At 37.9% G+C, this 24,630-nt stretch overlaps 2 protein-coding genes across 2 annotated transcripts; both read left to right on the top strand.

Annotated features, from left to right (window-relative positions):
• Window positions 1-4,876: 4,876 nt before the first annotated feature.
• On the top strand, window positions 4,877-10,497 carry LOC106061182 (uncharacterized). Its single transcript, XM_056008389.1, has 6 exons — window positions 4,877-5,041; window positions 7,066-7,249; window positions 8,713-8,815; window positions 9,271-9,401; window positions 10,171-10,241; window positions 10,464-10,497. Exons 2-6 carry the CDS (start codon window positions 7,100-7,102, stop codon window positions 10,495-10,497), a joined length of 489 nt encoding a protein of 162 aa, XP_055864364.1. The 5' UTR covers window positions 4,877-5,041; window positions 7,066-7,099.
• A 7,724-nt stretch (window positions 10,498-18,221) lies between these two features.
• LOC106061181 (uncharacterized) lies at window positions 18,222-21,635 on the top strand. The gene is made up of 5 exons (XM_056007335.1): window positions 18,222-18,371; window positions 18,982-19,084; window positions 19,798-19,928; window positions 21,217-21,317; window positions 21,472-21,635. Exons 1-5 carry the CDS (start codon window positions 18,222-18,224, stop codon window positions 21,503-21,505), a joined length of 519 nt encoding a protein of 172 aa, XP_055863310.1. The 3' UTR covers window positions 21,506-21,635.
• The last annotated feature ends 2,995 nt before the right edge of the window (window positions 21,636-24,630 follow it).

Here is a 24,630-nt window from a genome sequence, read left to right as displayed (position 1 = left end):
CATGAGAAACGTTTATATCAAATTGTTGCTATTTAATGATTTGAATGTGTCTGTTTGTCTTGGCTATCGGTGTCTTGTATCTCTTTTGTGATGGTAAAATAAAAAAAAAAATCCTGACCCAAAGGGTGATTTTTTTAATTTCCAGAATCTTTTTAGCTTTTTTATGGATGTTTGTCTCAAACAACTGCCTAAATGGGGTTTATTTTTTGCCTATGACTTTAGCAGCAGCATTTAGAATTCTATGGAGTTTATTTTTATTTCTAATGCTCAGATTGCCATACCAGGCAGTGATATTAAAACTTAAAATATTGCAGATGTGAGCGTGATAAAACATAGCCAAGGCCTTTTTACTAACATTAAACGAGGACAGTTTTCTCAGTAATCATAATCTTTACTGCTCTTTTTTGCTGATATAATCAGTAATTACAGTAAAATTTAGTTTATTGTCTAGGATAGCACCAAGGTATTTAAAAGTTTGCACTATTGCAATAGTCTACGGAATGTTAAAAAAAAGGAAAGAATGTTCCGTCTTCAATAATATAGCCAGGGAAGAAATCAACGGGCGTGGCCGTTGTGTTATTCTAGTATGTAACATAGATCTCATCTAGAGTTTCATTCTTCCCTACCAAGATTAGTGTTTTTGGATCGATTAGAATTGATGTTCCATTTTTTTTTTAACAAAAGACGTACATTGTAATTATTTGTGTCTAGATTCTGTCTCATGTTCTGTCAACTATGTGGCACGCCTATATCTGTTCCATTGATTATGTTCTATTGATGGATCTCACTGCACACGCTTGATTGCTAGCTGGAGTGATCGTTAAATGAACTTGTGTGTTACCCGTGCTTGTAATCGTGCTAGTATTTGTAATCGTGTTCGCATTATCGTAGTCTGTGAATCGTGACCAGTCTGTACTGTGTTATTGTGTGTATCAGTCGTGTTTTATTGAAATAAAGCCTTGTTTCTAAGGTTATGAATTGACTTAGTATATTACAATTTATTTCAATAAAACCATTCTTAAATGGACAAGTTTTTGCGTCCCAATAGACTGGATGCTGATCCTAGTTCAACTAATGCTTCAGTTACATGGAAACATTGGATTTCTTGTTTTGACAGATTCGCAACGAAGGTAGGGGCTAGTGAAAGCGAACAGTTTGACCTGCTATGCAACTTTGTGTCTCCATCCTTATATCAGTACATTTCTACCTGTTCTAAATACTCAGAAGCAAAATCTATTCTTGAGAATTTATTTGTGAAGGCCCCTAATGAAACATTGGCCCGACATTTGCTTGCAACTTGCAAACAAGAAGTCGATCAAAGTCTTGATCAATTTGTACACGAGCTGAGAGTGATGGCCAGAGATTGTCAGTTCCGAGCTGTCAGTGCTGACAAAAATGAAGAGGACGCCATTCGCGATGCCTTTGTTAGCGGCATGCGTTCGAGTGTAATTAGACAGAGGCTACTTGAGAAAAGATCCCTTGACTTGAAAATGGCTTTAGATATTGCCAAGACTCTCGACATGGCCCAAAAAGAATCCAGTTCGTTTAGTACTCCGTCTCAATTGGTAGAGTCATCTCTTTCGTCATCGGCAATCTCAACCGAAGAAATGGTGGACTCAGAAACAATCGCAACAGTGAATACTAAATGTTTCTTTTGCGGAGGTAGTCGGCATCTCAGAGCGAAATGCCCTGCCAAAGACTGCATGTGTCATTCGTGCGGGAAAAATGGACATTTTTCGAAGGTTTGCAGGTCTCGCAACACTCCTAAAACCAAAACAAAAGTCAAAACATCTCCTAGCCACGAGATTAAAAGACAATCTTGTAAAGATTGTAGCTGCATTAAGGACTCTACACATCTAACATCACTAATTGCTACTTCGTCTGTACCTGGTTTAACTAAATCAACAGTACACATCTCTGTAAATGGCGTGAACCTAAAAGCCCTAATTGATACAGGTAGCGGGGAAAGCTACATTTCTTCAAACATACCAAGAGAGTACGATTGGTCAGTGACACGTTCAAAGCACAAAATTTCTATGGCGTCATCTCAACTGTCAAGCGTCACAAGAGGCCACACGTTTGCATCGCTAAAATACAAAGGGGAAGTTTACAATCAATTCAAACTTTCGTTACTAGATGAACTTTGCACTGATGTAGTGCTTGGGTTAGATTTCCTCGCATTACACAAAGAACTGATAATTCCATTCAACGGTGGTCGACCTGCATTTCATGTCTGCTCGCTCAATGCTGTTAAGGTAGAGGCACCACAATTGTTTGCAAATTTATCCCCTGATTGCAGACCTATAGCTACTAAATCTCGTCGTTACTCCTTCCAAGACACACAATTTATTAAAGCTGAAGTTGAGAAATTGATACGAAACGGTATCATTGAACCTTCCAAATCACCTTGGAGAGCTCAAGTCCTTGTCACGACCAATGAACGGCACAAAAAGCGAATGGTCGTTGATTATAGCCAAACTATAAATAGATTTACTTACCTGGACGCTTACCCCATGCCTAGAGTGGATGAAATGGTGGAGAAAATTTCCAGGTATGAAATCTTTAGCACATTGGATCTGGAGAGTGCTTATCACCAAATACCTATCCAACAGAGCGAAAAGAAATACACAGCCTTCGAAGCTTGTGGTAAACTCTACCAGTTTTGCAGAATACCCTTTGGGGTCACTAACGGTGTAGCTTGCTTCCAGAAAACCATAGACACTATTATAGAAAAAGAAAAGTTGTCTGACACGTTTGCCTATGTCGACAATGTAACAATATGTGGTACAGATGTAGACTCCCATAACAAAAATCTGTTGCATTTTCAGAAGGTAGCTCTGGAATACGGAATAACTTTCAACGAAAGTAAAAGTGTATTTGCTACTAAGAAGGTAAAGCTGCTTGGATATGAAATATCCAAAGGGCATTTGAAGTCGGACCCTGATAGATTTCAAGCTCTGCGAGATTTGCCACCTCCAAAAGATCTGAAGTCTCAGAAAAGGATTGTAGGACTTTTGGCATATTATGCTCACTGGATACCAAATTTCTCCGACAAAATGTATCCTATAATGAAAAATCAAATTTTTCCTGTACCTACAGAAGTAAAAACAGCGTTGGAAGACTTGCAAGAAGAATTGCAGAAAGCAGCAATTTTCACCATAAAGTATGACCATCCTCTAATTGTGGAAACTGACGCTTCTGACATCGCAGTAGCTGCCACTTTAAATCAGGAGGGAAGACCTATTGCATTCTTCTCTAGAACTCTTTCACCTACTGAAAGGCATCAATCTGCCATAGAGAAAGAAGCCACTGCAATAATTGAAGCCATACGCAAATGGAAGCATTATTTGTGTGGCAATCATTTTACCCTTATTACGGACCAGCGGTCTATTTCATACATATTTAAAGACACTCATGACAAGAAAATTAAAAACGATAAGATACAAAGGTGGAAATTGGAACTGGCAAGCTTCAAGTTTGATATACAGTATAGACCTGGGAACGCCAACACAGCAGCAGACACCTTGTCTAGAGGGCACTGTGCAACCATGACGAAACAAAGTAGCCTGAAGACGTACCATGACTACCTGTGTCATCCAGGTGTCACTAGACTTCTACATTATGTCAGGTCAAAGAACTTACCCTTCTCGGTTGAAGAGGTCAGACAGACCATTCAACAATGCAGAACCTGCAATAGAATTAAACCGCAATTCTATAAGGAATTTGCAGGTACGCTCATCAAGGCCACACAGCCGTTTGAAAGAATAAGTGTTGACTTTAAAGGTCCTTTGCCATCAGCTACTCGCAACAAGTATTTGTTAACAATGATTGACGAATATTCGCGGTTTCCATTCGCTTTTCCCTGTCCTGATATGACATCTAAGACAGTAATAAAGTGCTTCGACCAGTTATTTTTCCTCTTTGGAACACCCAGTTACATCCACTCTGATCGTGGCACATCATTTATGTCCACAGAAACTACAGAATATCTACATTCTAAGGGCATAGCCACTAGCAGGACAACGCCCTATAATGCCAAAGGAAATGGGCAAATTGAAAAGCTGAATAAAACATTGTGGCAGGCTATTTTATTAGCATTGGACTCAGGGAAGTTGGAACTATCACAGTGGGAATCTGTGTTGCCCCAGGCACTTCACTCAATTCGATCATTACTGTGTACTTCTACTAATGAAACTCCACACGAACGGATCTTCAAATTCAACAGAAGATCGCCAACGGGAACATCCTTGCCTACTTGGCTACAGAACCCAGGCAAAGTATTACTAAAATCCCCTGTAAGATCTTCAAAATTTGACCCATTGGTACAAGAGGTTGAACTTATTAGCTGCAACCCACAGTACGCCCATATACGATTTCCAAACGGCCGGGAGGAGACAGTGTCGCTTAGGCACCTGGCGCCAAAGGAAAGTTCCACGAACGACTATTTCGAACCAGAGAACGGTATTCTGCCTCAAGAGGTCGGTGACTCTTTGGATCTCTCACCAGGGAGTCGCTACATGCATGAAACTATCAGTAATTCACTGAGTCCCACCCCAATGATGTACAACCAGCCAGAAGTCATCAGTGACTCACAGGGGAGCCACCCAATGCCAGAGGCCAATATTGACTCGAGTCCCGTACAGGACAGTTACAACTTGCAAGGAGAAAAGTCTACGCCAGAGATACCTCCTGATCCTTCCCTTCCTACGCATGGTTATAACCTAAGACCCAGAAAGAAATAAAAGAGGCTACAAGAAAGAGCTCTGAATCGGACAAAACATAGATTCTATATTCGATCAAGTAATCTTTATATCTGCATCCCAGGAAATATAAATGGTCGAAAAAAAAATTAAGTAGAGCTTGGCTTCTTAAGGCCTAACGACGGTTTTTTTTTTAAATTAAAAATACTTTTTAATTAGTTTCTCGATACGCTGATATTGCACTGATTTCGCTCTCCGTTGTTATTACGTTACTTTTCCACGGTTTGTGTACACAGATAAAATAAACAAAAACAAGCTCACTGATTGAAGCGGAAGGATAAGTTAGTACAATCTAATTTTTTTTTAATAACGTCTGTATTATGTAAGATAAGAAGATATACAAAATGACTAGCATTTTTGTTGTTTTTACTAAGCTAAACGTAATTCTTTATTCCAAGAAAAAGCTTCTTTTTTTTTTTGGTCGTTATCGAATTTCAATTTAGAAATATGTTTTTTTTGTATGCATAGAACTTAAAGCTAATGTATAACTCAAAATAAAACAAGGTTACAAAGACGGTTTGTACAGTGTCCATAATTGGTAAATCAGGTCTCACTATATTCAGTATGAATATAAGAAACAATGAAGTGTAAACTATCTACAACCACAACCCTACCTTCGCCAATACAAAAAGAAGAGACGTGTGCGTTTTGAAAGTGCTGCAGATACTAATGGTCCGACTGACAACAGGATACAGAGATTTATTAATGTTATTATTATTACAGGCTTCAGTGTGAACCTGGCCTGATTGATGTTCTTAAGTGATTATCTAATTGATTTAATTGTTTTGTAAAAAGCCAATCTCTCAATCAACGCGTCGAGTTCAATGTTATGGATGTGTGGATTACGCTTCATTTGTAGAGCTCTAAATATTGCTTTTTAATTGTTCTTTTAAGTTCGACTTATATACATACTTAAAGTATTCTTTATTTTTTTAAAAAGTAGGCCTAATAATTGTAATTTATAATGTAAGTAGCCCGTCTGGTAGAACGTATTAATTTTAGTAATTTAAAATTTTATTTGTTAAAATATTATTTTAGAAACTAAACTCGTTTGCATGAAAGTGTTAAAATTCACAATTGCATCTTCTCCCCTGTTTCTTATCATTAATTGTTAATAGTCGTCAAAATGTGTTGTTGTTTTTTTTTGTGTTTTTTTTTTTAGAAAACCGATTGCGTAATTAACTTTAGAAATTAAATTTTACGCTTTCAGAAAAAAAAGTAGCCGGTGCATCAGAACTTTGAAAGATCTATCATGATATCGGATTTTCTATATCTTATCTAGTGTTTAAGCTCTAAGCGGTTCGGACTGACCACAAAAATCTAATAGCGGCTATTCCACTTTCGGGGTCCGCTAAAATTGCTCTTTTATTATTTCGTTTAGATCTAGAACAAAATAATGTTATAAATTGTATTCTTATCTTTTTTTTCTATCATTCAAAATGGTTTAATAATTATTATTGAATATTTGGCTTTACCGTCCAGCTCAGTGTGTATTGAACAGAACACGCGGTGGCCTTCTAGTTAACTATCCCAGTACTTCTTGGAACACTTATTCTGGCCTCGTGGAACACTAGGACTCCGCGGAACACAGTTTGGGAGACACTGGTCTAGCTAAAAAAATATCAAGTGTAAGCCAAGATTTGTATGTAGATATATACCTGTTAAGACATTAAAAATGCAACCACAATGAATCTAATCTAAGATTTAATGAAGGTCTTCTTTAATTTCATTTTATAAAGTTCGTGAATTGATTGTAATCTACCAAACATACTAATGAAAATCTTAATTTCTTTGTTTTAATAAGAAGAATCTACTAGAACATGAAGTAGAGGTTTCAGAGTGGAACTATCCTCCAAAACTAGGACAAATAATATTATTAAATATTATTAAATCAATATGGTTTGTATTCTTGCCATCTTGTTTTACTTGATATCATACAGCGTGACATTTGTTTGCAACTTATATGTAAGAATCTTGAGCAAGAATACTTCTTAAACCATTTCGATTTTGAAACGTTTACTTAAAGTACACATAAAAAGAGGAGTCTGAGTTCATACAATAATTGTCCTTTTATACTTCAATATCTTTAAGCATTTGTAAATAGCCTACTGGATTCCTCATTGATCTTCGGACTCGAAGACAAGCCTTATTATTATGATCTTGTAAATAACTGCTGTTTTTTCTTTTTTTTTTTAGGGCTAACATTCCACGTCTGCTGTCCAATCAAAAAAATTGATGAAGACAACTAAAGTTTTATATATAAACCTTTTTGAAACTCTAGTTAAAAATTGTTTAAAACTCTTAGTTCTCATGCAGTTGCCTCATTACAGATATAAAGAATGGCGGTGTTGCTACTTGCTTTTGTGTTCTGCACCTGCTTGAGTATTTGTCGTGTCTCGGGTCAGGTAGCTGAGCTCACCACTGAGGACATTGACGCCTTCTTGCTGGAACACAACAGTGTAAGGGCCGAGCTCCAACTCAATCCTCTGGTAAGAGAAAGTGAAAACTTTTCAAACAAATTGTGCAGAAGTTTCTTTTTTTTTTAAAAAGGAAGGGTGAATAACTTCGCATATGAGGAGGAAACTATGACGTTGGCTCAAGAAGTCGAGTCTCATAAAAGACGGGTGTTAATAAATGATCACTTTGGTGTTTAGGGCCTCCTGAGAGAGGTGTCAGTTAAGAGCAAACTTTCCTTCCTGGCAACGGGATAAATTCCTCTTCATGGTCAAATGTTGATGAAGGGGATTTAGTTCAAACCTTTTTAGACAGTTAGAAGGGTCTGGCGTGTTTATAAGGTCTTTTGTGTCTATTTCTCATTGTTTTTCAAAGCTTATATGAACTTACTATGTCTGGTACAAGGTCTGTACCTTTTATTTCTCCTTTACCCAATCTCGGATCAAGCTGAAATTTGGCTCAATAATTTCTTTTACCTGACTAAACAAGAATCAATTTATAAAATAATAACCAATTAGTTAATTAACTATTGATAATTAAATTATTTTGTTTGGTATCGAACAATGGAAAGAAATTGCACTTGACTTATGTGTTGTTATAAGAGAATTAATCCTTCTATACTTTGCAGAGAGAAGTGGGCCACCGCTTTAAAGTTTTAAACTAACAATATATAACAATAAAACTTTCTTATTTCATAAGCACCACATTGACATGGTGTTGGTAGTGTGTTAGCCTGAGAAGGCTTGAGCCCTCGAGTCCTATATTCTATCGTTCAACTTTTTTTCCCCATAAATGTATTTAAAAAGCGAATACGGTAACTTTTTCATAGATTACCCCCCCCCTCGCCCAGCTTTCCCAACTGGTCCACATTTAGATAGGTAAATGCATAAAATTGCGTTAAACAAAAACATTTAGTAAAATATTTTTAATCGTACAAATTGATTAATGTTTAATGCATGACTGATCCAAACTAATTTATACAACTACACTTACAATAGCTTCGTTTTTTTTAAGTATTTAGGACTTTTCTGAAATAAATTGTTTATATTTGTAATGTCCTTACTCACTGATAACGTTATTTTTATTTATTCTTTTTTTATTGTCAGTTTAATGTTCATTGTGTCTGTTTAATAAGTAAAACAAATGCTAGCCACTCAAAAGGGCTCAAGATCCTTATATCATATTTAATGTTGATAGTTAAAGGAGCCTCAATTATTATTATTATTATAACCCCGCCCCGCCATGCACACCGCCATTCAAGATAGTGCAGAAGGTGCGCACTGCCAGAAACCAGACTGCTCAGGATGTTGACTTTAGAAGGAAATGAACCAGCCCCGACCAAGCTAGAGCTAGAGCCGATATGAAGAGACTGTGTTAAAGACAGATGTTGTTTTATATACTTGTGATGTCCCTGTAAATAAACATTGTTGCTTCATTGAGTTGCTTCCCTTAAGCTATTACATTATGATTATTACTATAAAATATTTTTTCCTTGCAGAAATGGGACAATGAACTGGCCAGTTATGCTGCCTCGGAAGGTGGAAAATGCCAGTTTGAACACTCAAATGGTCCCTACGGAGAAAACCTGTATGCAAGCAGTCGTAAGTAGAAAACTTATACCATTGAGCTAAAAAAAAACGTATTATAATAAAGCGATATATTCGTGTGCGAAGGAAGAATGAAGTATGTTATTTAGATTGGCAGACTCAGCTGTGACCTACATATTTTGTTAAACTGATGCTTGTCAGGCGGAGTTCTATTTTAGTTACCATTTCGTCGTCTGCACTGTTTTCAGCATAGCGATTCTTTGATAAAAAAAATAATTAAAAACATAACTAAAAACAAAAAAAAAAGATTAAAAAAACATAGAAAAAAAATCTTCTGGCCTCTTTGAAGATATAGTCTTAAAAATAAGTTATAATTACTATAGAAGCTGTGTGTATCTGAATCTAGAAAGTCCTTGTCAAATGCCTTACTGGCCACTCTGCGCGTTCCTCTCTTTCCCTATTTTGTGCTGATGAATAGTCATAATGTACCTGTTTGTTTCTTCTCGCAGCTGCTAAATGGAACCACGCGGAACTTGCCGCAGACGCCGTTAAAAGTTGGATCGAGGAACAGAAATTTGTAGACTACGATCAATGGAGCTGTATTACTCGTTCTGACGACTCCTGTGGCCATTATTCTCAGGTATCACCATTGACTCCTATATTCTTTCAGTTTTTCCAATAGTACTACATTGTCAACTACTATCGTATTTAGCCTATAAAGTCCTCGTTATAGCTAACAGGACCTACCAAGTGTAACAAAGATCTAGAACATCAGTCATCAGCCTTTAAAGTTACGTGACCCCTTCAATATCATTCCCCTTACCAGGCTACCAAAGTCCAAAACTGTAAACAAACAAACAAAAAAAATTCTCTTAGGGGACATTGATAGAACTAGCAACGTTTCTCATTACTTCTTGTTTCACTGTCTTTGTAGTTTTCCATTTGTCGACACACTGAGTTCCAATGACTTTTGATGGCGTTGATATCCATACCGCCGGCATGGAATACTTGGAGCAACATCTGTACAGACACCACAAATATTATATTTGTTCCAAGAGGTTTAATACTTTTTCCGAACTTTGAACCAACTTTATCAGATATACCACATGCTGTAGTGGTCTCAAGAAACTTGTTTTAAAATCGCCATCAGGGTTGAGAGCTGATGACCTATCTAAACAATTTTTTAAACTGACATACACCTCCTCCCCCCCCCCTTAAACACGTTTACCATCAACGTTTCTAAGCGCACTCTTTATGTCACTGACATGGAAAATGATAGAATAAGTATTGCATTAAACCCATATTCCTGGGCCTACACTTACCTCAATCCGATCCTGCCATGCCCCATTGTTCTTTGTTAGGTACAACTTATCTAAAGTCATCTTTTATTGTTTAATCACGTGGTGAAGATTGTATGGAGGAACACAGAGTTTGTAGGCTGCGCTATTGTTCACCTGGAATGGGACAGTGGCCCAACTTGGTCTTCTGCGAGTATAATCCACGGTACGTATACAAGGAAATACTGGTTACAATATACTGAGATAAAGGCAGACATTATATATACATAACAGACTAGATAGACAGATAGACAGATAGATAGATAGATAGATAGATAGATAGATAGATAGATAGATAGATAGATAGACTGATTGATTGATTGATTGATTGATTGAAAAACTAATTGTATTTCTTTTATCCACAGTGGTAACTTCATTGGTGAGCTACCGTACAAGTGATAAACATAGATTTATTATGCTTCTAAAATAAATAAACAAAAAAAAAAAAACAAAAAAAAAACAACTGATGCTTCAATGGCCTAGTTTCTTTGTAATATTGTTGATGCGTCGAAAAATGTTTTAATCCCGCGAGCAATTCTTGTATATACGTATATATATATTTAGTACCAGGTGACCGAGCCTGGCTCGGATGAATAATTTGTTATGGAAGGATATATACCAGAAGTCATTTTGGGAATATTTTTCTAATTACGAAAAGTCCTCCTACAGTCTAGACAAACCATAACTCACGTTGTGTCGTTTTACAATGCATCTTTTGCGTAAAACTATTGGGTTATTATTGGCTTGGAAGAAAGTCTTTGCAGTGTAACTTCTAAAATGGTTACGTTCTGGTTCTGACATTTAATATTGCAATTAGTACATTCAGATGGCTTTATTTCACAGCATCAAGTGATGCAAAATCTCTACTTTATAGGGTAAAACGTGCACCTTGTAACAAAGTAAAATAGTGCATTTTTTCCTAAGAGACTTAGAAACATCGCGTTAGTATTCCAAAGAAGCGTCATTGTTACGCCGACCCCTTTTCAGATTACTTAAAAGAAATTACCCTGCCCTGCGTGACTGTCGGACCATTTCGCAAGAATATTGCTGTTTGTAGTGCGATCTTGCCACCGTATGTCCATGATGGTGTGCAAATATCTTTGGTGAAGGCGTTCAAGAAGTCTTAGTTGCTTTCTATAAAGTACTCATGTCTCAGATCCACAAAGAGGGGTTGAGAGAACCACTCCTTGTTTTCAAGAAGCTCCTGGAAATCTCCTGAAACTCACAAAAATGTCCTTAAAATAGACAAAATTGTCATTTTGGGGTTTCAATCAATAAGGTAAACGCCAATCCTAAGCGTGATTTAAAAAACGGCATCGTCAGCTTTCATTTAATGAAAATGTAATGCAAAGACGAATTTATTTTCTAATACAAAATCTTAATTTTCACTTATTATCCTTATCCCTCCCCTGATTGGGCTGCGCGCAATCCGTTTCACAAAGGACCACTAGCGGATCCAGAACTTTGGAGTGGGGGGGGGGGCGATTTTTTTCCAAACCCTAACCCTAACGCCCAGTAAACCCTAACCCTAGGCATAAACGTGCATACAGCGCGCGCGCGCGCACACACACACACACACACGCACACATATATATATATATATGAGAATAAAAAAAGCATTTCTCAACCTTCGGCGAAAACCAAAACAACTGGGGCAGCGCTATAAGGTTCTCTGGTGAAGTTCGGGGCGAAGCCCCGACGCCATTAGCGTTTTCTTGCTTTTTTCACTGCAGAAACGCATTCTCCTGACAAGTACAGCTCATTATTCATCAATGGAGTTCGGGGCGAAGCCCCGACGCCATAAGCGTTTTCTTGCTTTTTTGACTGCAGACACGCATTCTCCTGACAAGTACAGCTCATTCTTCACAATGTAGTTCGGGGCGAAGCCCCGACGCCAAAAGCGTTTTCTTGCTTTTTTCACTGCAGAAACGCATTCTCCTGACAAGCACAGCTCATTATTCATCAATGGAGTTCGTGGCGAAGCCCCGACGCCATAAGCGTTTTCTTGCTTTTTTGACTGCAGATACGCATTCTCCTGACAAGTACAGCTCATTCTTCACAATGTAGTTCGGGGCGAAGCCCCGACGCCAAAAGCGTTTTCTTGCTTTTTTCACTGCAGAAACGCATTCTCCTGACAAGTACAGCTCATTATTCATCAATGGAGTTCGGGGCGAAGCCCCGACGCCATAAGCGTTTTCTTGCTTTTTCGACTGCAGATACGCATTCTCCTGACAAGTACAGCTCATTCTTCACAATGTAGTTCGGGGCGAAGCCCCGACGCCAAAAGCGTTTTCTTGCTTTTTTCACTGCAGAAACGCATTCTCCTGACAAGTACAGCTCATTATTCATCAATGGAGTTCGGGGCGAAGCCCCGACGCCATAAGCGTTTTCTTGCTTTTTTGACTGCAGATACGCATTCTCCTGACAAGTACATCTCATTCTTCACAATGTAGTTCGGGGCGAAGCCCCGACGCCAAAAGCGTTTTCTTGCTTTTTTCACTGCAGAAACGCATTCTCCTGACAAGTACAGCTCATTATTCATCAATGGAGTTCGTGGCGAAGCCCCGACGCCATAAGCGTTTTCTTGCTTTTTTGACTGCAGATACGCATTCTCCTGACAAGTACAACTCATTCTTCACAATGTAGTTCGGGGCGAAGCCCCGACGCCAAAAGCGTTTTCTTGCTTTTTTCACTGCAGAAACGCATTCTCCTGACAAGTACAGCTCATTATTCATCAATGGAGTTCGTGACGAAGCCCCGACGCCATAAGCGTTTTCTTGCTTTTTTGACTGCAGATACGCATTCTCCTGACAAGTACAGCTCATTCTTCACAATGTAGTTCGGGGCGAAGCCCCGACGCCAAAAGCGTTTTCTTGCTTTTTTCACTGCAGAAACGCATTCTCCTGACAAGTACAGCTCATTATTCATCAATGGAGTTCGGGGCGAAGCCCCGACGCCATAAGCGTTTTCTTGCTTTTTTGACTGCAGATACGCATTCTCCTGACAAGTACATCTCATTCTTCACAATGTAGTTCGGGGCGAAGCCCCGACGCCAAAAGCGTTTTCTTGCTTTTTTCACTGCAGAAACGCATTCTCCTGACAAGTACAGCTCATTATTCATAAATGGATTTCGGGGCGAAGCCCCGACGCCAAAAGCGTTTTCTTGCATTCTTCATTGCAGAAACGCATTCTCCTGACATCTACAACTCATTACCCATAAATGGAGTTCGGGGCGAAGCCCCGACGCCAAAAGCGTTTTCTTGCATTCTTCACTGCAGAAACGCATTCTCCTGACCTGAAGCTCATTATTCATACTATTAAAAAACGACCTTTCGAATAATGTTGTACTTGAAAAATATTCTAATTTGAATTTATAGACCCATAATACATTGCAAATAAAACCGATTTGTTCCTTGAAAAGATAGGATACCCCACGTATTTAGATTTTTGCTTTGAGGATCGCCGCCGAAAAAAAACTTATTCGATAAATAGTATTCAAGAAAACTCTAGCATAAATTGTGAGTAATAGTCCCAAATTTATTTAGCTAGAAAAATATCAGATTGAGTAAAGGTTGGGAAAAGGCGACTATGAAAACGTTATTTGAGTCTAGAACTCATCTCAATCATGACTCTTATACTGAAAAATTTCGTTTGAATTCTAACTTTTCAAATGCAAAGTCTTTCTTAAAATACTTATGATAACTTCATGTGAAATTACATAAACTCTGTCTGGAAATGGGAATGGCGGTAGAGTGAAAACGATTAATCCTGGCTCCTTTACTAATTTCTGCTAAAGATTGCATTTGGCATTAAAGAATAGGTATGGGGTGACTCGATATAAGAATTTAATTTATAGTATATATAAATTATATTAGTGACAGATTTTTTTAATTTTGTAATTTCTTAACTATAATACAAAAAGAAAAAGTATTGATTTGTCCGATGGGGGAAATGCGATTGCATGTATCGCCCCTCCCACCTGGTACAACCCTTTTTCATTTAAATTTTCTAATGATACAATTTGAGATTAGAGTGTGGTACGACATATTTACAATGGGTCACATATCAATACGTAGTTTATATTATATAGATATTCAACTAATTTTATTCACAAACTATGATTCTCCACAAAAATAGGACCGCCCCCCCCCAGCACTCAGAGGGCTAGAGTGGGGAGGGCAGTACTTGCAATCGCCCCCCCCCTTACCCCACCGAATCGGCCAAAATACCAGAAAGGGAGCGACATAATATAAAATGTATATATTAATTCAACTAATTTTGTTCACAAACTATGATTTCTCAATAAAAACGGACCGCCCTCCCCACTCAAAGGGTTTAGGTGGGAAGGGCAGAAGAGATATTCGTCCCCTCCCCCCACCAATCGGCAAACAGGGAACGACATAATATAAAGATCGGTTAAAATATCAATAACAAGTTACAAGGATATAGATATTTAATTGATTTTGTTAGCAGGCTGTGATTTCTACCAATAAATTGGACCGCCCCCCCACTCGAAAGTTAAGGGGGGGGGGGCGGGATTGATACCATCGCCCCCTCCCGACCCCACCAAATCGGCCAACATACTAGAGGGGGGGGGCGAAATAATCTAAAAATAGGTTGAAATATAAATAATTAGTATATATTTTTAACATAAGTAATAAATTCGTATACAAATTGTGTGAATCCTATACTAAAGTTCGGCCGCCCCCCCCCCTTCGGGGGGGGGGGGGGGTCGGCCGAGTGGGGGGGGGAGGCGATCGCCCCTACCGCCCCCCCCCCTGGATCCGCCAGTGCAAAGGACCCAGCAAAGGTTAGGGCCGGCCCAGGTTATCATGTTCAGTGTGTGCAAGTAAGGCATAGATAAGCTATTTTATAACCATTTCCTATGTTTTTGGTATGGGACAGTAGACTTCGAAGCTTGACCAAATTACAGTAATTCACCAGAAAAATAATAACAAAGTAAAAGCTACCTACGGGTCTACGCAATTAAAATGTAAACAATTTATTAAGCCTTTAAAAGACAATAACTAATCATACATCAACAAATTTAATTTCATTATTTTTCTTCCATAGTTAGATAATAGATCAATCTACAATAAGATGGTGCGCAAATGTTTAATTACGCCAATTGATTCATTAAAACTTGTTCTTGTTTACGAAGAAATGTTTTAGTGTACTGCTGTGAGCCAAGTGACGTAAGCGGTGTCAAGTTTTTTTTTTCCTTTTTTTTTTTCGCAACCCTTGGTATGCGTAGTTCATTTTGTCGTAGAACATGCCCAGCAAACCTCATGTGACGCTCTGTTACAACTTTACTAAAGGGTCGACTCCTAGTTCAGAATAAGATTTCCGTGATTGAGACCCGATCTCTATAACTGACTCCTAAAATCCGTCTCAGCCATTTTTGTTGAGCCACATTTAGTCTTTTCTCAATTTTGACAGATGACTTCCATGTCTTACATGCATATGTTGCAGTTGGGAGACAATTGTGTTAAGAATGTGTATTTTTGTCTCGAGTCCAATGGCTTGGCTTGTCCAAATAGGCTACAGCCTTTGGAAAATGCTCCCTGCCTTTCCTATTCGGCACGCTACATCATGGTAGACATACCCATCATTTGTTAGGATGCTGTCAAGGTAAGTGAACATGTCCAACTCTACAAGCTTGGACTCGCCAAGTCTGACGGGGGCACCCTTTGCCTTATATCCCACTCGCAAAATGTTAGTCTTATCTAAGTTTATGCGGAGGCCAATTTTGGGGGCCTCTCTATCTAGGCTCTCCGTCATTTCATGCATGCATTTATTTGTAGCCTCAAGTAGTGCAACGTCTTTGGCAAAGTTCAAGTCCGTCATTCGGTTTTGTTCACGCCATGGAATACCAAAGGCAGTCTGGTTCATTGCTCTCCTCATTATGTAGTCGATGGCTAGGAGGAAAAGGAAGGGAGATAAGATGCACCCGTGTCTCACCCCTGTCTCGATGCTAGATACACAAACATACTTGATTGTTGGATCCCATTTGACATACTGAAAGTAACGAAATAGATAGATCTAAAACAACAACAACAAACAACACTTGCCAGATTGCCTATACAAAGTAAAAGCTACACAACAAAGTCGCAAAGTTTGAAATAAAAGCCAAGCGTTTATTTGCCTCACTCTCTTATTATAAGATCAAACACTAAGGCATTGAAACACATGACATGCCACAATATCAAATAAATAAATAAAAAAAAAGAATCATGAACAAGATTTCAGACATCACTTTTAGATTCGATCTTTACGCATTCTAGAACGAAAACAGGAACATTTTTTTAAATTATAAAAAACAAAAAACAAAGCTTATACGAAGTAAAATTGTAGCCTATCAATTAGTTTTGATCAGTCATGTATTTAAATTTGTAATAGATCTAGACCAATAAAATTACCAATTGTTGGTTTGCGCTATTTCATGCTTTTAACTTTCTCACTACACTTGATTCTTTCACTTATCTGGAAATGGATGTCTGAGTAAATATGCTAATCACTCCGCTAGTGAGGTGGTTGTGACTATAGAAGATTGTATGGTTATGCATTTTTGTTTCCAACTTATTTTAAAGCGAGAGAAATAACATGTACAAACTTTTTACTAGACACAGACAGACAGGGTGAGTTGATACTAGCTTTGTACAAACATTATCGATGTTGAACAAGGAAGCAGATCTAAGTCTTCTGTACTTAAGGTTTATCGACTTTTTACTTTTTAATTAAGTTTCTCCATTTAAGAAACGCTGATACTGCATAATTGTCGCTGCTTGTAGCCATTAAGTTTCTCTCACACAGTTTGTGTACACCGGTCCTAGTACACAAGTTCACGGATACAAGCGGAAGGAGAAAGTAAGTAGAATCTAATTTCAAACATAAATAGCATGTCTTTTCTGACTTACTAGAGAAGCGAAACATGTTTCAAGAAGGGAAAAAACATTTTTCGGTTGGTTTCCAATTTATAAATATGTATTTTGTATACATACAACCTGTAACTACTGTATAACATGATATAACAAGATTACAAAGAGGAATTAAGATCACACAAACTCAGGTGCTGACCCTCGATTGGTCCGGATAAGGAATAATTAAGTCATGATCTTGTTTTAATTTGTAACAATTATATCGCAAAGGAATACAAAGAAACAAAGCTTATTGAGTGACATTGCACATTTCAGACTTAGTTTGCTATGGACAAATCACTTTTTATGGACCAGCTAGGGGAGAGGGGGAGGCGGTAAATGGTTTTTTTTTTGTTTTTTTTTGGGGGGGGGGGGGGAGATTTCCGTGTTGCTCTTTCAAAAACTTTTCTTTTTTAAGTTGCTCGAGTCTGATTCAAACCCAAGGTCTCCAGCCTCCATGATTGAAGGCCGACGCTTAGCCGCTACGACCTAATTCTCTACAGAATGCTTGGCTCCCATTATCTTAGTAAATTCTAAATAAAACAAAATTATTTAAACACGACTAATTGGTTAGTTTTTTTTGTTTTGTTTTATTTCTGTGTTGTCATCGGCAATAAAAAACTGCATAGTTTCAATTTAATCCGAGAATGGGAGGTCGGAGAAATAAGATCGGATCTCCAAGATTCCACCCTGATAGTCGGAATGTGTTTATATAAGATTGGTAAAAAATGATATGTTATATGTACATAAAATGAGCAAAGTTCCCCTTTTTAAGTGGCCATCACAACGACCAAACCCCTTTATTTTTTCCCATCTAACGTCAGGTATCCATTAGAGCTGTGTGGGCTCAGAGGCGACCAGGTTTCGAACCCCCTCTCCCCGGTTCGGAATCCAAGCGCTTTACCGCTCAGCCACCGCACCTCCTAAAATGAGCATGCTTAACCTTTATAATCAAATTAGATAATGAGAATTCTGAACCTTCTAGCAGGACAATGAAATGTAGGTAATATAAGCAAATAGAGCGATTTCAAAGAATCATTTGGTGTTGTTTTATACCAACTTATTCCTTCTGTCTGCCTGAAATCTTCAAATCTCCTTCACCTTTTTTTCTCTCGATTTCATTTTCTTTTTAAATTTTCTATTACTGTAATGTCTTGTTTAAAAATCGCCTTTGTCATGTAGTTGCGTCTATTACAGTTACGGTGAATGGCGAAACTGCTTCTAGCGATTTTGTTCTGTACTTGTTTGGGTATTTGTCATGTCGCATGTCAGGTAGCTAAGCTCACCACTGAGGACATTAATGCCTTCCTGCTGGAACACAATAATGCAAGGGCAGAGCTCCAACTCAATCCTCTGGTAAGAGAAACATTGAAGATCTGAAAACTAACGCCACATTAAAATATTAAAAATGTTTGTTTAAAAAATTGTAAAAAAGTTAAAGAAATATCCTCCTCTATGAAGCTGATGACTTCTTTTTTTTTTTTTTTTACGTTTTTTTATCTCGCGCCAAATCGCACCTTTAAAAAATCCTGGTTAAGCGAATCATGAGCGAATGTATAAATCTACTAAGAGTATATAATTATAGATCCAGACCTAGAAGAAGGTGCGCAAAATGTTTCTGGAAGTCTATTTATTTATTTAACTTTGAATACATGCGGGAATATTCGCTTACAGACGTGTGTTCAAGATATAGAATATCTAGACATCCGGACTAAATTTAATTTTAAGATGATTATAATTTGACAAATTTAACTGGCAGCTGCGTCCTCTACCACTACATAACAAATTGTATATGCCTATGTCATTTGGTCGAGGTATTGAAGGTAATGTTCACTGTCAGTAAAAAAAAAATGCTAGCCACTCCAAAGGGACAATAAAGATTATTATTATTATTATTAATGATTGTTAAAGGATCCTCGTTTTTTTTTAAATAATCAAACTTCTATGAATTATTATTTTTTTAAAGAAATGGGACTATGAACTGGCCAGATACGCTGCTTCAGAAGGCAAAAAATGCCAATTTCAACACTCAAATGGTCCCTACGGAGAAAACCTGTATGCAAGCAGTCGTAAGTAGAAAACTTATACCATTGAGCTAAAAAAACGTATTAAATTAAAGCGATGTATTCGTGTGTGAAGGATGAATGAAGTATGTTATTTGGATTGGCAGACTCAGCTGTGACCTACATATTTTGTTAAACTGATGCTTGTCTAACAGAGTTCTATTTTAGTTCCCAATTCGTCGTCTGCGCCGTTTTCAGCACTTGCTATTCTTTGGTTGAAAAACACACTAAACATTAACTAATAAAACAGATTTAAATAAAACAACAAAACCTCTGGCCTCTTTTAAAATATTGTAATGACGTAGGGGAGGCAACTCAAGGAGGCAGTGATGTTTATTCATAGGACATCACAAATGCATTATAACAACATCAATCTCTAGCACAGTCTTTTCACTTCTGCTCTAGACTTGGGCAGAAATCCTTCTTCTTCCTCATGTAAACATCCTTCCTAGTCTGGTTTCTAGAAGTGCGCACTTTCTGCACTAGCATGGATAGCGGTGCGCATGGCAGAGTTATAACAATATAGAGCCACCTAATTGGTTATAACAGAATCAAGTTGTAATAAAACAAAATAATTAGCAAAGAAAAAAAAAGGGGAATGTCAAAAAATCACGAGCCTTATAAAAGTCCTTGTAAAACTGGCCACTCTGCGCGTTCCTCTCTTTCCCTATTTTGTGCTGATGAATAGGCCTTATGTACCTGTTTGTTTCTTCTCGCAGCTGCTAAATGGAACCACCCGGAACTTGCCGCAGACGCCGTTAAAAGTTGGATCAATGAAAAGAATTTTGTAGACTACGATCAATGGAGCTGTATTACTCGTTCTGACTATTCTTGTGGCCATTATTCTCAGGTATCACCATTGACTCCTATATTCTTTCAGTAGGCCTATTTCTAATATTTAGAGTAACCTATATTGTAAATTACGCTTTTGTTTTAAGCCTTTAAAGGCATCCAAACATACAAGATGACCTACTAAGTCATTATATTAAAAAAGATCTAGAACAGCAATTCTCAGCCTTCACAGTTCCACAACCCCTTAAAAAGTAATTTAAAAATTATTTTGTTCATAAGTCACTTAATGGTGGGGATATGTGGCTGAGAAGCCAAAACCACTTGTCTACAGCTCGGTTAACATACAGGGGCTTGAGTTCGAATCCTGACTCGAGCGGAGTCTTGTTTACTGAGCCTATAAAGACAACATAGAAACCTTCTGCCAGATCTCTCCCCCCCCCCCCACTAGTCCACATAAAAGGATTAGTCCTAAGCACACTGGGCATGGTGTGTACATGAATGATGCGCTCTGTAATGGACATTTTAAACAAAATACATCAAAAGCTGGAGTAGTCATTTTAAGGTTTTAAGAAACGAAACTCTGTTTTATCGCCATCATTAAAATACTTCACGTCATCCGTTAACAATACTTTTGATACTGCGACAATTACAATGTTTGAATTCTAATTCAGTTATCTGCAACATCTATCCTTGAAAGACAACCAAAGAAAAGAAAAAGGAACTGGCAATGGTCTTAGGAGACCATTCGTTAATCGCGACCAACAGATTGAGAACCGCTAATCTAGAAAATTAAAAATATTTATTTTACTCGAATCCCCCCTCCTCCCCCCCCGAAACACACGTTTGTCATTATCGTTTCTTAATTAACGTTTTGTTATTTTTATGGAGGACATTGGCATAACAATTATTCTATTTAAACCATATTTCATGACATCCATTTACTTCAATCCGGCCATGTTGTCAGGACTTTGGTTATATATTATTACATATTTTAAATGTTAGGTAGCTAAGTATACATTTAATTACAATGTTTGTAATCATTTTAATAAGAATTATTGTTTGTCTTTTTGTATTATAATCATATTAGTCCCTAGGTTAAGTCTAACAGACACACCATGCGCACAAAGTCGTCTATAAAATAAAAAAAACTATGATATTTACACAATGATATGAATAATGTGAATGATAAGTAATCAAAATGAAATATGAAGATAATAAATCATAATTACATTCATAGAAATTAGGCTTACAAATAAACTTTGCACCAAACTAACTATGACACATATCCTTTATGTCTTTGCTAAGTACAACTTGAGTACAGTAATGTTTTATTATCACATTTGAAGATTGTATGGAGAAACACGGAGTTTGTAGGCTGTGCTATAATCCATTGTCCATCTGGAATGGGACAGTGGCCCAACTTGGTCTTCTGCGAGTATAATCCACCGTAAGTATACTAGGAGATACTGGTTACAACATACTGAGATAAAGGCAGACATTAGACATACACTGTAGATAGATAGATAGATAGATAGATAGATAGATAGATAGATAGATAGATAGATTGATTGATTGATTGATTGATTATTTTTGATCCACAGTGGTAACTACATTGGTGAGCTACCGTATAAGTGATAGGATCAACACATATATTACTCTTCCAAAATGAAATCTTGATGTTTCAATTGCCTAGCTTCTTTGGTTTCTTAGTGCAAATATTGTTGTGTAAAAAAAATTATATAAGAAAATACATTTCTAAAATGTGTCCTTGGCTCCATTTGTGTGTCTGTGTGTGTGTTTACATGCCAAACTTCTCATTGCTTAATTAATGATTGCGCTAATTGTTATGTTCACAAACTTAGTGTGATTCGTGGCAATGTGACCGGGGTAAGAGCAAATAACAACGTTTGGTAACTTAGGCATTTTTATTTTTAGTTACAAAATAGTTACCTCGCTTGAATTCAGTATCTGGAAACTTTAATCCTTTATATGCTGACCCATTGGCATAGCCAGGTTGGGGGTGAAATGAACGGAGATAGGAATTTAGTGACTGGTGTTATGCTTTGATTCTGTTTATTTTAGGTGAGATTTTAATACTAAACCATCGCTTGCCCCAGCGCAGCCAAGAGGGTTTTGTTTTTATATTCTATGAGCGAAGCCATACCAAGGGTGAGGGGGGTGAGTTTAACCTCCTCCTCCAGAGGGATTTTTTTAAAGTTTAAAACCTCTCCTAATGGTTTTGAGTTTAAATACCCCCATACAGAGAGTTTTGATGCCTAATGCGTCGAACGACGCGGGAGGATCTAAGTCAGTAAGATTTTTAAAATAAACTTTTTGATAGCAGGATAATGCACCGTAGATACCTCAGCATGTGCATTTTGTTGGCTTTTAATACCGGAAATAGTGCATGGCGACGGGGCGAGCTCACACCAGTCCCTCAGACCCCCATGCTGGCAATGGCGGGTAGTCTACAATTTGTTTACTAACTATAGGAAGAGCCAATTCTAGGGTACAATAAACGTCTTTTGAAAGAATGAAGGGTCAGAATGTAATAAAGTTTAATTATGCACACACACACACACGCACGTATATATGTGCTATATATATTGGAAAGGAAAAATTCCGCACCCCGCCCCCGAAAAGAAAAAATCCTGGCTACGCCCATGTGCAGCTGACCCCCCCCCCCACACACACACCATCCTTTCATTGTTTCCCTGTCATAGTGCACTTGTTTTTAGTACCTCCCTTTACCTCGTATTCATGCAACCTCTGCACGCCCATAACCTAGTTTGGGTCTACTAAGTATGCTGTTTTTGACATGTAAAGAAATTACCTTTGAAGCTCAGTTTGAAAAACCAATGCTTGTTTTTCTACTTCGATGTATCTGAATCGCTTACTTAAGACACAACCGCATTAGAGCACACAAAAAAAAGTACAAATTAGGGGGTTTGACGTGGACCGGGGCAGGGCATCACGCCAAATGTTTTCCTGCACTTTGAGCGTCTGTAACACACTATTTATTGTGGTAACGAAACAATCGCAGCTCCACATAATTCAAAAGTGCTGTGCGGGCCAAGACTGAAATTTGAGGGACATATGACTGACTTATCGCGCGGTGGCTGAGGGGTTAAGCGCTTGGATTCTGAACCCTGGGTCCTGGGTTTGAATCTCGGTGAAGACTGGGATTTTGAATTTCGGGATTTTTAAGGCTCCCCTGAGTCCAGCCAACTCTAATGGGTATCTGACTTTAGTTGGGGAAAGGTGGTTGGTCGTAGTGCTGGCCACGTGACACCCTGCTCTTTAACCGTTGGTCATAGAAACAGATAATCATTGCTCTTTCTTAAATGACCGGGGATGAAATGACCAAAGATGAACTGACCGACGGGGGATGGAAGCGGGCATGGTTTGAACCCGAACCATCGATGTCCGAAAGACAGTCCAGCTCGCAAACCGCACGACCAGGCAGCCATCCTATTTTTCAACAAAGTCCTTATTTCTTACAAAGTCCTTATTTCTTACAAAGTCCTTATTTCTTACAAAGTCCTTATTTCTTACAAAGTCCTTATTTCTTACAAAGTCCCAATAACTTTAACGACATCAACAAAAGCGTTTCGTAACATTTCTTTTTTCTGTCTTGATCGCGATTCAAAATCATTTGATTATCTGAGCTGGAAAAAAAATAATATAAAAAAAAAAACTAAATTTTTTGACATTAGCAAAACATAGTTTTTTTTAAAAAAAAAAACTGTTTCAGACCAGTTTTTATGGTCATCTGAATTTTCGTGTTTTTCTGCGTTACATCAATGTCTTTAAACTAAACCCCACTCTCTTCTCAGATAACACTTTCAATGGACCCATGAAAATACGGGTGTGAGTGATGAACAAAACAAATGGGTGGCATCGAGCACGCTGACGAGAAAATAGGCTTGGCCTGGTAGTTTACCCTAAGACAATATCAAAGCAATGTTGAAATGTATGCCGCTGTTACATTGCTGAAATAACGGTTTAACGTTTTGCATGTGATATAAAACTAGGTATGGTGTAAATATAAGTTATGGATAGCTAAGTGGAATTTCCAACAAAATAAATAGTAAATAAAAAATTGAAATAAATATATAGGCCCTAGTATATCGTGCATAAGCATGTTCAATATCTAGCTCAAACTTCTATCACGTTCCTTTCCCCAGAGTTGTCTTCTTTTTAGTAAAATTGTTTTTTTTTTTGTTTTCGTTTCGTGTCATCCAAGCGGATCGTTGGATAGCAGCTCTACCGACCCACTTGCTGCCTGCCCAATACCCACATAGCCATTCCGCCCGTGGAAAAAAAAGTGAAAGAGAGGGGGCCGTTCAAATTAAACGTAACAGATAGTAGAAATTATTTGTTAAAAAAAAATTATGTCAGGGAGATAGTTAAAAACATACAAACAACAAAACAGATGGGATGCTACGGCCACAAATGCAATAGACTCGTGAATAGAGTCTCTTTGGCATTTTACACCAATCCTTTCCCTTTGCAACTTCCTGTGTGGCTAAATAGGCCAATCCTTGATACACAGGTGATGTCACAGGTTGGGCACCCAAGGCGTCTGCTGCTGATAACGTAGCTGATGTCCTGGCACCCTGCTCTTCGTAACACTTACTCGTTGGTTATTTTATCTTGCCACCTTATTTTAAAGATCCACCTTAGGCATCAAAGGTGGAAGATAGTTAGCTTTTTTTTTTCCTGCCATGAGTAGATTGACCACTTCCGTAATGCTGAGT

Source organism: Biomphalaria glabrata, chromosome 13 (assembly GCF_947242115.1).
Source record: "Biomphalaria glabrata chromosome 13, xgBioGlab47.1, whole genome shotgun sequence".
Classification (NCBI taxonomy): Eukaryota; Metazoa; Mollusca; class Gastropoda; family Planorbidae; genus Biomphalaria; species Biomphalaria glabrata.
This window is presented reverse-complemented; position numbering and strand designations above follow the sequence as displayed.

Bases quoted from the DNA above. Each gene is read 5' to 3' on its own strand.
- LOC106061182 (XM_056008389.1), top strand. From the start codon at position 7,100: ATGGCGGTGTTGCTACTTGCTTTTGTGTTCTGCACCTGCTTGAGTATT. The intron at 7,250-8,712 runs GTAAGAGAAAGT...TTTTCCTTGCAG, and splicing joins AGCTCCAACTCAATCCTCTG to AAATGGGACAATGAACTGGC. The intron at 8,816-9,270 runs GTAAGTAGAAAA...TTCTTCTCGCAG, and splicing joins AAACCTGTATGCAAGCAGTC to CTGCTAAATGGAACCACGCG.
- LOC106061181 (XM_056007335.1), top strand. From the start codon at position 18,222: ATGGCGAAACTGCTTCTAGCGATTTTGTTCTGTACTTGTTTGGGTATT. The intron at 19,085-19,797 runs GTAAGTAGAAAA...TTCTTCTCGCAG, and splicing joins AAACCTGTATGCAAGCAGTC to CTGCTAAATGGAACCACCCG. The intron at 19,929-21,216 runs GTATCACCATTG...TCACATTTGAAG, and splicing joins CTTGTGGCCATTATTCTCAG to ATTGTATGGAGAAACACGGA.